The 13,756-nt window shown below is 42.0% G+C and overlaps 1 protein-coding gene across 3 annotated transcripts in view; it reads right to left on the reverse strand.

Moving 5' to 3' along the window:
- Positions 1-13,756, reverse strand: part of HECW2 (HECT, C2 and WW domain containing E3 ubiquitin protein ligase 2) — a 433,603-nt gene that overhangs the window by 113,707 nt on the left and 306,140 nt on the right. For all 3 annotated transcript variants that reach the window (XM_055572982.1, XM_055572984.1, XM_055572985.1), the window contains 4 exons: positions 11,516-12,865; positions 10,362-10,457; positions 1,040-1,190; positions 272-375 (listed from right to left, as the gene is read on the reverse strand). In XM_055572982.1, the coding sequence (XP_055428957.1) occupies positions 272-375; positions 1,040-1,190; positions 10,362-10,457; positions 11,516-12,865 (1,701 nt within the window). The remainder of the gene's footprint in view (positions 1-271; positions 376-1,039; positions 1,191-10,361; positions 10,458-11,515; positions 12,866-13,756) is intronic.

Below are 13,756 nucleotides of genomic sequence, written 5' to 3' on the forward strand. Positions count from 1 at the left end.
CAGGTGATCAGATTCTTTTCTTTATTCACTACTGCACAGACCCAGAGATTTAAAGTAATTTATATTCTATTTGGTTTTGTGATTCTTAGTACTAAATAAAAAGTCAAAAATTAGAAGAGGTGTCTGGTGAATTTGACTTTTTGAATTGGATTACTAGATCTTAATGAAGATCAGAAATCCTTTTAAAGAAAGCCTCATTTCTTGGAAACCCTTAGTTATTTGTTTTCTACTTTTGTAAGATTACAAAACACACCAACCCGCAGGCTCTTACCTGCACTGGCTTGGTGAAAGTCGGCTTCCTCCCCGGCCCCATCAATGGCATTGCTATTTTCCTCAGGCCTCTCGTTGGTCATGGTTCTGCGGATACTCTGGTATCTAAAATCAGGAGCCTAGAGTTAGATCACAGCAGCCTCGAAAACATGGGGCTCACCGCTGCCCCAGAACTCAGACGTTTTCACCACCTCCCCAGCCTGGGCCATTTCCTCCCCCAAATTCACCCCTCTACCTTCTGGGCCATCTGTTGAGTAAACCATTGAATTTAATGTCTTCTGTTCAAAGTTTGCAGAACATTTTCCTAACAAATTAATAAAACTTTTTTATTTTAAATTGTGGCCTTTAATCAAAGAAAACTAAATCCCCATATTGTTAAGAACAACTTTTGCTCCATAGCAATTCATTTTTGAAAAAGAAGGATAGATTTTAAAAGCTTAGGCAAATTATAAAGACGCATCACAAATGAAGATTCTAGATATTTAAAAAGCTATTTGGCTTCAAATGACAAATATATATGCTCCGTCGTACTAAAAATCAATGCCTTGGGTTGATCATTACTTATTTCCTCTCTATAGTTTCCAAGCAAGCTGTGGATGTGTGCACTTAATACTTTTCAACCAAGAGACAGACAGTCAATGAAGTCTATGAATCAAGAGAGGCCACAGCTCCGCCTTAATGACAGGACACCCAAAGATGAAAGAGGTAACTGCGTTTTCCATTTCGCACATGTGAAAATTAGCCCAACCACAAAACTGCCCATCCTCACCGCCGGTTCAGCTGCTCCATCTGCTGTATGGAGTTGGACCTCTGCAGCACCTGCGGGGCAGGGGGAGCTGTGGGCCGCTGCCACGTCGTGGTTCTGTTTACGTGATCCACGTAGAAGATCCTGCCGTGGCTGTCAATGCGCGCCTCCCAGTCTAAACAGCAGTAATGCATGGAGAGGGATTAGGAGGAGCAACTGAAGCCATTGATGTGGCTCATTAAGCAGCACGTGTTTATCTCTCTGACATGCTATAATTTGGGGCTAATAACATATACCTGGCTGCATAATCCAGCAACCCCCCCACTCCTAGTCCACACCAGAATGTGCTTCGCCAGTCAGTAAACAGCTCCTGAGTGCATAACCAACCCCTTAAAAAATTCCTGATCATGGGGGGTCCCCCTCAAACTGCCTCCAATGCTCATCCTTTACATGTAAGTACCAGCATTTAAAAAATACTAGTTGGTATCATAATGTTTTAGATATTCACATCAAAATTGGTATTGATGTTTATTGTCACCCAAAAAAAATTATTTTTCTGTTTTTTCCCTAACTTGGAAGAAAGATTCATAGCTGGAAATCTCCACATGCACATTTATACACAATTTTAATAGATGTAGTCTTCAGAAGAAATTGCTATCCTAGTCATCAAACAGTATCATTATCTATGAATTTCCATTTGCACTTTCCCAAAGAGGAATAAATTTCCAGAGCAAGGTTAATGACTTGTTTCCAACCTCAAATAAATACCATGTTTTAAAAGATTGTTTAATTTTATGTCTAAGCAATCTCATTAAATGTATTAGTCTTTGTTAATAAACATATAAGAGCACATTCAGTAAACACAGCAACCAGACTGGTCTTCAGGGCCAGACACCCTACCTCTGTGAATTCTCTAAGAGGTCATTTCCCTATTAAAATAAGCACATCATGAGGTGATCTTTACAAAAGGCAACATTTTTAAGTTGATGCAGTTGGGAAGGGTAATTTATATAGGAATATATGAAAACAGCAGAGATCTATTCTTTAACCAGGAAAGTTCTTTATATAATGTTATTTCTATGGCAAATATGTTTTGAAATTAATAAGCACCTTTCTCTTGAACAGCTCTGTTAATATCAAAACTCTCCATGTGATCACATAGTTTATCAACAGAAAACATGGGTGTAAAACTAGGGACCAAGGGGAAAGTATGCTTGCTCCTGACCAGCTATGGCATTTACTCTGTAGGTGAGCGGAACATGTATTCCAACAAAGTCTTTAGGATTGCAGAGACCGGCGTGGTGGACCAGCCAGCACCAGAAGACCACTGAGGGCTGCCTCAGCTGGAATTTGAAAGATTTCCTTTTGTTGCTCTCAGCCTGTCATAACTTATGATATATGGCAAGGGAAAGAAAACTTGGGCTCAGGAAAAGCAGAACACAAAACAACAAACAACTCCATGTCGCTCGTGCTCCAAGGTGACACAGACTCATGACAAAGCAGGCTGCCAAACCTGAATTATCTGGGGACAGCTACAATCTCATCAGTAGGACAGTTGCAAAAGACCGCGTGCTCAGCCTCCCATATGCGGTCAAAGGGTAAGGACATAAAAGCATGTTCAGGAACCATTTTTCAAACCCTTTGATCCATTCCATTGTTTTGCTCTGCTCTTCACATAGTTTCCCAGCTCCAAGATTCTGAGAACAAGTATTCCCACTGCATTCCTCTCTCATCAGAGCCAGGATGATTCAAGCACATGCTGTATATCAAATCAAACGCACATGGAAACAAATGGCCATTCCTTCCCCCCAAGAATGTTTACATTAGCTTCCAATTTTTAAAAAATGTAGCATAGGTCAATTAGGAATAAAAACCAACTAAAGGAAGCAGAGAGAGAGAGAGAAATATGCTGCCAAGCTCCCAAGATGAGGCTGTAACTAAAATTTGGCTCCAAGTTTTCTGGCATTTGAGTCAGAAAAGAAAACACACTGTTGCATACTTTCCATTTTCTGACAAAAGAAAATAAAAAATTAACTTCAAAGGTGGAACTTTTCCCTTGAATAAACTACATAAGAATTTACCCCATGAAACATGACCTGTATGAGGCCCATATGGATAGCAAAATGGAGGAGAATGGCTTTGAGGGAAAGGGGTAATCTCCAAATATATTCACCTCTGTACCTTGCACACAGCATGTGACAAATGAACAAATAATTCAAATAAAGTATAGCTATAAAAAAGAATGAATCTTGTATTCACTTTCCACAAAGGCCAGGAATAACCTTAATTTGCATTTCAGTAAAGATATTTCTATACAAAGGGAAGAAGGACTCTGTGGGAGAGGGAGAGGGTGGGATGATTTGGGAGAATAGCATTGAAACATGTATATTATCATATGTGAAATAGATCGCTAGTCCAGGTTTGACGCATGAGACAGGGTGTTCGGGGCTGGTGCACTGGGATGACCCAGAGGGATGGGATGGGCAGGGAGGTGGGAGGGGGGTTCAGGATGGGGAACACATGTACACCCGTGGCGGATTCATGTCAATGTATGGCAAAACCACTACAATATTGTAATGTAATTAGCCTCCAATTAAAATAAATAAATTTATTTTAAAAAAAAGAAAACAATTTCCAAAAATTTGCTTTCTTAGAATATGGGATGCTGGATGTACATTATGACTCTCCCTATCAAATATCGTATATTTACACTGAAGTTCTTACCTAAATCCCCGTAAAGAGAAATGCTATTTTATTGGTCTTAAGTGGACGCTTGGCATTGGATTGGGAAAGACTGTTATGCTATTGGCATATTCGTGAACTACACATCCACGCTTACCCAAGTAGTCGATACCCTTCCATCCAGGCAAAGACAGCAGAGGTGCCTACAGGAAGGTCAGTCCTCTATCATTATATATCAAAATTACTTTTCAGGAGGCAGGGGTATGTTGTTTAATATTCGTTTTCACATGAGGCCTGGTTTGTTCTTGGTTAAGAAAGCAAATGAGAACACATTGTCCGACCTAAGTTTCATTCACAGCTAATACTAAAATCAGACAGGCAGGGTTAGAAGACTGGGATCTTAGCATTTACTTCCTTGTCTTGCCACAATGTAAACTGGGGTATATAATCAGTATGCTGTGTGTGTTTGTGTGTGCACACACATGTGTTGAACTAGATTAGTAAATAGAAAGCCTATAACTAGCCATGGCTTTATCACACTTTTGCTACGTGATGTTCAACAAATGACTACACCTCTATGGACCACAGTTTCTTTACCTGAAAAATTAGCGGAGGTCAGAAGTAAGCATTGCTAAGGTCCCTTTCATACTAAAATAACATGAGTCAGCAAATGACATGCATTTTACTACATTAGGTTCAGTAAGGACCTAGGACCATCTTATGTCTGGGCCAGAATTTCCAATATAGACTCTAAATCCATTCATACTTTTTGTCCAGAGGCTCTGGGGTCCTGAAAACCATCCGCTAACTGCACTTCGGTCACTGCAGCTCCAATATTATCTTTTGTGCATTTTGGTCTTCCACATAAGACTTCATTTCCATAAAGAGCTTCATGGCAATAAAAAGGTTTGAAAACTATTATGTAGAGAAATGTATCTCAAGGTATGAGGCTCTGAAAGTATGTATCAGAATCACTGTGAGGATCGATGTAAATACAGATTCCCAGGAATTATCCTAGCTCTTCAGAATCAGACTATCTGAAGCCAGCATTCAGTTATCTACATTTTTAATAACCTTCCCAGGTGGTTCCTAAGCACACTAAAATTTAAGGAACACCCAAACAAATTACTAATAACTTTAAAATGTAGCCAATTCACTGTACAAACCCACGGAGCTAATGCTGGACTTCTCAGAGGTCATGAAGTACAGGCTCACAAGAAACGAAATTTCAGTCTAAATACTCCAAACTGAAATCCAGGAGCAATGGGATACTTAGATACCCTGAAATTCAAATATATTAAAAACATCCCCCTTTAAATAGCTGGACAATAAGGGGAAGTTGCAGAATTAGAAAGCGTCAAAATCTGCACCAAGCCACTGTCACAGTGTCTATCTCAGAGGCAGGAAGGTAGAGCAGGTGAGGCCTTAGACAGTTTCAACTTTTGGAATCAGCCCATATGGGCACGGAGCAGGGGGCAACTGTAAGGCCCCTCTTCATCTCATCATTCTTCTTCCTCACTCCTTTCACACTAGACCTTGGTCTCCACTGGACCACCCAGGTGATCAGACGAAGACGTGAACACATCTCAGTGAATGCTGAGGCTGGGAAGAATCAACGTCTAGACAGGATGAGTCACATCTCAGGGAAGCCAGTACCGAACTGTCTACATGAATCAAAGTGGTGAGAGGACCGTGAGCGGGGCCTGACTTCATTATAACTGGATTTAGGAAAATGAAACACCTGAGGGTTGTGAAGTAAACTTACAAGCTCACTATAAAAATGATAATAATCATGGTATCCTCACCAAAATGGTGAGATGACGAAGTTAAAATGAACTAAAGGTACTTTTAAGGAAATAATTAAGCTTTGTAATAGATGCTACAAATTTTTCCTTATTGAAACAATCAAGGAATTATGATACCATTTGTATAAAGTACAAAAGTAAGTTAAACTTGTCTGTGCTTTTGGGAGTCAAGACAGTAGGTGCCCCTGCCCTTTGGCAGTGCGAGTTAGAGACTGCAAGCGGGCACAAGGAACAAGCGATGTGTTGCCGGCGGCCGGAGTGGGCTCAGGTTGTGGGAATTTAGCAGGCGGAATGGGCTCTTTTCTGCATGCATGTTATGTTCGAATAAAAAGTTTAAAAAAATTAAAAATCTCAAATCTCTTAATATTCAGTTTTTAAGGAAGAAGCTTTTCAGATTAAAAGCATGAATTTTTTTTCTCAAAAATAACTTTAAGGTTCTAGAGACTAAGAGCCCCTAACTTTAAACAGAGTAGAAATTCTATAAGATTAATTGTACTTTTCACATTCAGTGCCTTCTTTTAAACTTTTATTTCAAAGGATGTTCTAATAACAAAAGTGCACAACCACATAAAAAAATGGTAACCGTTCCCCTGTGTCTTTCCAGGGCTACCCCATTTGAACCCACCATATAAGTAATACACTAATCTAGATTCTATAAGAGTCCACTGTTCATCAGTGAATTATTCATCCCTATTCCTACCCTTTTGGGGGAAAAATATTTTTCAACAGCTTCCTATTGTCTCCAGTGCAGCCATGGGTTAAGTCACAATTATCCTGGAGGCAATAAGAGAAAAATAAAATAGCTTTTCAGAAGGGGCTGAGCTGACCATTCTTTTTTTCTCACTCATCTTAATGCTAAAAAGACCAAGATTCGTCATGCGGATAACACTGAGTGGGCTTCAGCCCTGAATGGCCTCCATCTGCCAGCCTATCAATCATCTCAGAATAAGATACAGCAGATTCTTAAGGCACTCAGTACATATTCAACTCAACCAGCTTCCCTGCAAAGCTCTCAAGACTGCCATGCCTGGTTCTTTTAAGAACCAGAGCTTTCTTATTTTGTATGGCTCATTGGAATGTCTCTCAACCAGTAGTTGGGGTTATATAGCCTGTAAGGTCACAGCACAGGGTCCATGGCCTAAAGCAAAAATAAGAGTTTAAGAACCAATCAGTAGATCATTATTACAGCTGAGGCAGTCTTTGTACTAAGTCCAAATCTGCTCCCTGATCCTGAGATAGGAGGAATAAAGCTGGAAGAAGCAAACAAAGCAGGAAACCTGCTTTACATAAAAGGAGATCAAACAGATGTTCGGAGACTAAGTTATAACTCTGACATATAGATGACCACAGAGTCAGCTTTAAGACTGAAGAAGCATGGCAAGGACATCTCTGTATCCTCTTAATTGAGTTTGCAAATCTTCAGAGAGAAGCAAGCTTTATTGGATGGTTTCCTCACTGTATGTTAGTACACATATTTTTAAGGCAAATATAGCTAAAATAGCAACAATATTAATAAGGAAGAAGAAAAAAAGAGTCAAGAATGGGGGGATCATGCTTCAGGACCCCGTCCTGCAGGTGTGGGGATGACATACACAGAGGAAAAAACGCTTCTGAATCCAACACAGATGCTTAACAGACCAAAGCCATCTGCACCAAAAGATGGCTGCTAATACTGCCCCTGTCACTGCTTTTCTTCTCTGTGAGGGGCCTCCCAGGGAAAGGTTCTGCTAAGTAACTTTAACCTGGAAAGAAAAGAAAGCTAAGCATCTTTTCAGTCTTCCTAGCTCTGCCCTCAAAACACAACATAATAAAGTGTCAGGGCAGCGCCCAAACTCTCTAATTTCAGGTGTTGCCTGGGCCTAATACCAAAATATGTCACCACTTTGCCACTAACCAAGCTTTCAGAATTTACTTTCATCTACCTACACAATAGTCCCTATCATTATAATCTTAAATCACAGAGGAGGAAAAAATGTTTGAGACTGTCTCAACTTTTGTGTGTATTAGTTGCTCAGTCGTGTTTGACTCTTCCAACCCATGGACAGGGGCTCGCCAGGCTCCTCTGTCCATAGAACTCTCCAGGCAAGAATATTGGAATGGGTTGCTATTCCCTTCTCCAGGGGATCTTCCCAACCCAGGGATCAAACCCGGGTCTTCTGCATTGCAGGCAGATTTTTTACACTCTGAACCACCAGGGAAGCCCATCTCAACTTTTATTAGTATGAAATCTTAAGTTCCTTAACTTATCTGGGTTTTGCTTTCTCCATCTATAAAGAATCAGGTCAGTTGATTTCTACCCATTGATCTATAAGTTACAGATAAGACTTTCTTGACCTACTTCACAAAATTGTTACAAAGAATTTTTTTTTAAAACATTTAAGATGCATTGTAAACTGTAAAGCACTACATAAGTTTTAGGTATTACAATGCATGCATGCATTCTAAGTTGCTTCAGTCATGACCAACTCTCTGTGACCCACCAGGTTTCTCTGCCTGTGGGGATTCTCCAGGTAAGAATATTGGAGTGGGTTGACATGCCCTCCTCTGGGATCTTCCCAACCCAGAGATCGAACCCATGTGTCTCTTACATCTCCTACATTAGCAGGCAAGTTCTTTACCACTAGCACCACCTGGGAAATCCCCAGGTACTATAATAAGTAATGTTAAAAGTATAACCCTAACCTTAAAATATCTTAGCCAGGTCATTTAACAGACCGACCAACTGCACACTCCAAGTGGACCCCCTTAGCTGAGGCTCCCATGAGACAATGTGTGAATGCAGAATGCCATAGCTCTAAGTTAGAAGCATGGCCAGAGACTGCTAGCAGCAGAGCTGCCCAGTGAGGAAAAGAAGGCAGAGAACTGGCCGGGACAGGACAGACAAATAACACAGGCAACCAAGTATTTAAATAAACTGTCAATAGATGAGACAGACTGGGAATAGGAGAGAGCAAAGCAGTGCGGGGACGGAGTTTGAACAGTAATCAGGTATGCTCAGACATAATCTATAACTGATTCATGATAGTTTAAAACCCTAAATTTGCAAGTTAATAATACATAAGAAGGAACAACTCAAGAATTTTCCTCCTGTTCATCAGTTACTCATTAAATTGGATATACTACTAAGGTGCTTTTCTCATTACGGATATATTAAGTTATTAAAATGAACAACCAACTGTTAATTTCTTTAAATCCTAAAATTTTAGTATTACATCTGTGTAATGCAAATACCAGTATTGAAACAAATGCATGGAAACAGCACAAAGAGCGGACGTAATTTCAGCAGGAAAGTACCTGTCTTTCTTAAATACAATCTAGAGACCAAATTATGAGTCCAACAGAATTCAGATGTAGCCAGGAGTCTATAGCCACACCACCCTGAATGCACCCGATCTCCTCAGAGGCGGCTAGGAGGGTGCCATTTCTCCATACACTGATGCAACGCCATGCCTCATGTCCAGGTGCCTGAAACTCCAATTACTTATTATTAATCCACATACGCATGTAAGCAAGCTCTCCCCCAATTCTCTCCTGATGTTTCTAATTCAACTTTATCCAATTATATCTATATATCACCCAGGAATATTTTTCTTTTCTGCCCCTAATGTTTTCTGCAAGGGTAAGTAATAAGGAAGTTTCCCTCCCCCACCTCCAACCTGCTTAAGATGACCCAATGGCTAATTAATCTCTTGGCTTACTTTTTAACACTGCTTAAAATATATGTTTCCTATGAATAATCACCCTCAGTTACCCAAATATATGAACAAGGGGAGGATTTGTACACAACAGTATTTCCAAATGATTAATTTAATATTTCTACAAATTGCTCATAGCACCTTTCAGCTCTTTTGTCAGAATTCGCCCAAACTAACCACTCAGCATTTTAGCCTTTTAAATGCATACTATCTCTTCCCTCTTATGTCCTACCATTTTTAAAACACAGAGGGCCAAAAGGATCAGCTTCTTGCCATGATCACATATAAGAAAGTGAACAGAGAGGTGAATCAGAACGAAAAGCAATAAGGCAGAAAGATGTATTTTCCAGTATGTTCTTAAATGCAGTATTTACTATTATTAATATCATTGTTTACCAAAAGGCTTTGCTCTCACAGAGTAATATTGCTTTAAGGGATTATAGAAACTTAAATAGAGTTTAAATTACATCCAGCCGATGATTGGCCATGGGCATCACCCAGCTCTCTGAATTTAGGCTGCATAACTTTCCTAGCATCCCTAGTCCTCACCCATGTCTCCTTTAAGTGCTATGTGTTTCTTGAAAGTGAAGGAAATGAAATATCTTTCAAATCCCCAGATAATCATCATACTCCCCCAAAAATAGTAACTTCTGAAATTAATAACACTTCTCTGGATTTCCCTAAGAGAAAAAACAGGACCTTGTACTTAATAACTTAAAATGTTACAAATAAATAAAAAACAGTATAATACATGGAGCTAAAGCTTTTCTAAGAGATTCCACCTATTTGTTACAATCTCTATATGTGTAATAATTGAAATATTTGTGTAATAATTAATTACACAATAATTGAATATTTGTGTAATAATTGAACATTCATGCTGTCATTAGGCAAATTTAAAGTTTTTCTATTGTATACCCAGTTGTCCATAACATCTGGATTTCTTTCCCTTTATTTACTCTCCCCAGCTGCCCTTTCATCTGGTGGAACAGTGCCAGCTGGGAGACGACAGCTAAGCACTTTCCAGACTGTATCTGCTCGGTCGAGTGGCAGCTGCCAGCTCCCTTCTTCTGGGGTCCTGGGCATCTATCCTTTAAGTCCCGTGGGTCCTATCACCCTTGAACCCTTTGGTCAAGGTAAGCCCTTTAGTTAGCAGTTCCTCACTTGGTGGGAGAGCCTCGTCCACCCTCTGGTACCGGCTAACATCCTGGCGAACTGAAGGCAGCGATCGCAGTGGCTGGTGGCCGTTGGATTGACAACCTAGGATTAAAGGTAAACAGTTACCTAGGTATTGTTTTCCCCTTCAGTGTCAAAACAGCCCTTGTAAAAAAAAAAAAAAAAAACTTTACATAAATCCTGGGGCCAACCACATCTCCCATCCCTCTCCTCCTCTGCCTGTTCCCACGCTGGCCTCGGTCCTAGTCATGCACCAAAGCTTTAGGGTCACACAGTGACCTCAAGACAATGAATGGAGAAAAAAATATATGGAGGAAGAAAAAAGGGGATACTTTAGGTAGCAAATAAATTACAGAATAAGAAAATCATTTCTATTTCTGAGTCTATGCTATTTAGGCATAGGAAATTATCCTTGGACTTTCTGATGCATCTGTAACAGAACAGTTTGAAGGAATCATTCTACCAATCCACATTCACTGAGACAGAAAGCAAATTTTTCATGTAAGCTTGCATCCTCAGACACTCAAACAGCATATTTCCAAGTGTCAGAACACATCACCTAACTTAGTAGACATTTCTTATACTGCAGAAGGCAAAAAATGACTTTTGATGCAAAGCACACACGAACCTTCTGTTTTGAAGCTTCGTGCAATAAGGAGCGACTTTAAGATGTTCCAGAAAACCTCACAGATAATACTGGTAGATGCTGCCAGCCTGTCTGGCTTTGTATCTACACACCTGGAAATTCCTTATTAAAAGCTTCTTCACACTGCCCAGATGAGAGGACCGAGCCCTGGGCACATGAATGCCACGGTGCACAGCATGCACATGCGCAGTTTGCTCCTGTACATCTGCCCTTAGGCACTCCAGGCCTCCAGGGCTGTATGGACCAAAGGCTCCCCCACCCAACAGGCCACTTTCCTAGGGAAAGCAGGTGCCCACATTGATACAGAGCCTTGAAGTTCATTATTTGACAGCCCTCTTATTTCAGCAGTAGAAGATCCATTTAAAAAAAAAAAAGCTGTTGAACCCAAAGGTGAAGAACTCAGCTAATATTTGACCTGCAGCATAATTTACATTGAGGGACAACCCTCTGAGCAGGTATCCCTGAGACACAGGCCACATTGTCTTCTACATCCTACCTCCAATCGCGCCCTCCTCCTGGGCGGTGGCCCCTTCACAAGCCCCTGGGGTATCCCGAGCAGCACCCTCTTCTTGGGGCTGGCTCTCAGCAGCAGCAGCAGCTCCCTCCAGGCTCCCCCTCCGCTGCCAGACCTCCCCCACCTCCTCCTGGTCAGGTACAGTGGTTGATTCTGACCCTGGCCCTTCCTCCTCTCCACTGGGCACCTGCACCACAGGTAAGGAACCAGCAGTGCATATGGAATCCTGGGACCCTTCAGCAGGGCCACTGCTGGCGGGCTCTGCTGCACAGGCTCCATCTTCCTCCTCCTGAGAAGAAAAGGCTGGAGTTTCAGGAAACCGTGCGCTCTCAAGAGATGAGCACCGTGTCTCCACCGAGGAGAGCTGCGTGGTAACACTCTCATTGCAGGAGCTGTCGGCCCCTTCCAGGTCACTCTCTCCCTCGGGCCTGGTGCTGGCCTCGCTCACACTCTCTGTCCTGGCAGGGTCGCTGGGCTCTGTTTCTGAGGACACCTGGGAAGGCTCAGACCCCTGATCGAGGGACTCTGTCTCACTGACAGCTCTTCGGCTCCCCCCGGACGTGTCAGAAGTGCCCGTGTCAGCTCCACTTGTGGGCTGATCCACCTCCTGAGAGCCACACAATTCAGTGCTGCCCTGGTCCACACTTGGTTGAGATTCTGGGCCATTCTCGCTTTCATCTGGGACCGGGCCTGAGGGTAAAGAGGTCTCTGCAAGCTCTGGAAGATTTCCTGGCTTATCCTCAAAGGAAGCAGCTTCATTAATGGAGGCTTCCTCAGTCTCCACTGGGTTGTCTTCTGGCTTTGTCTGAGATGCCAGGCTCCCATCATCAGTTCTTGATGCCCTGCTAAACATGATCAACCCTCCTTCCTCCTCCAAGGAGGATGGATAGCCCAGGTCTTGCTGGAACTCGTGGTCTTCTTCATCTGAGTCAATATGAAGCATTGCATTGAGTCTTGTATCAGTGGGAAAACTACTCCTTAACTTTGGAGAGGCTCCCACGGACCTCTCCGAGCAAGTAGCTGCACCTGACCTAGAATGGCCACTGTGTTCAATAGCATCTAAATAATCATTGAGTGAATCCTGACGTCCTCTGGGAGGTGAGGTCCTTGAAGAAGTAGAAGTTAATTCTTCTGTGTCTATTTCCAGAGTAGAACTAGTCCTGAGAGAATGCTTGGGTGTCCCATCAGCACTTTCCTCAGAAACTGGTCCATTGGAACAAACTGGGCTGTCGTGATGGCCCCCTGGCATGTCCTCCTCATCAGAAGGGCTTCCTAGGTCTCCGTTCACAGAACTGACTCCAAGTATTGTGCCAACAGCTTCTGGAGAGGCATCTGAAGGAGAAAACAGCATTTATAAAAACAAAGGCATTATTACATATTAACTTTTAATATCCTAATCCTTTGCCGCCGATCAGTTCAAAGAATTCAGTCATCCCACTGAGGGCTTTTCACAGCAAGGGTCCCCAACCCCAGGGGCACACACTGGAAAAATCCACACAGCAGAAGGTGAGTGGCAGGCAAGTGAGTGAAGCCTCATCTGCACTTACAGCCTCTCCACATCACTCACATTATGCCTGAGCTCCGCTTCCTGTCAGTTGCGGCATAATAAATGGAATGCAATTGAATTATCACAAAGCCATCCCCCATATCCCTGGTCTGTGGAAAAACTGTCTTCCATGAGACTAGTCCCTGGTGCCAGAAAGGCTGGGGACTGTTTTACAGTTATCACCAACTTGCTAAGATTCACTACTTACTACTAAACAGGTACATATATTGCTGGTCAGCATAACACATGAGGTTTTATATGTTCACTGCTGCTGAAAATTCCACATCCCCGTTTCCAAACACAGATAAAAACCTAAGTGAGATTTTTTTTTTTTTTTTAATAAACAGGCTTTCATATCTGCTTGGAAAACTTCAGCAGGTAATCATTCGATAGCTATTTTATGTTCAGAACAGGACACAAACAATTCTATTCAAATGTAAATTGACAACAGAAAGTGAAAAGTGAAAGTGAAGTCACTCAGTCATGTCCGACTCTTTGCGACCCCATGGACTGTAGCCCACCAGGCTCCTCTATCCATGGGATTCGCCAGGCAAGAATACTGGAGTGGGTTGCTATTTCCCTCTCCAGGGGGATCTTCATGACCTAGGGATCGAACCCAGGTCTACTGCATTGCAGGCAGACGCTCTAACCTCTGAGCCACCAGGGAAGCCCAAAAC

The sequence above is a fragment of the Bubalus kerabau genome, chromosome 3 (assembly GCF_029407905.1).
Source record: "Bubalus kerabau isolate K-KA32 ecotype Philippines breed swamp buffalo chromosome 3, PCC_UOA_SB_1v2, whole genome shotgun sequence".
Taxonomy (NCBI): Eukaryota; Metazoa; Chordata; class Mammalia; order Artiodactyla; family Bovidae; genus Bubalus; species Bubalus kerabau.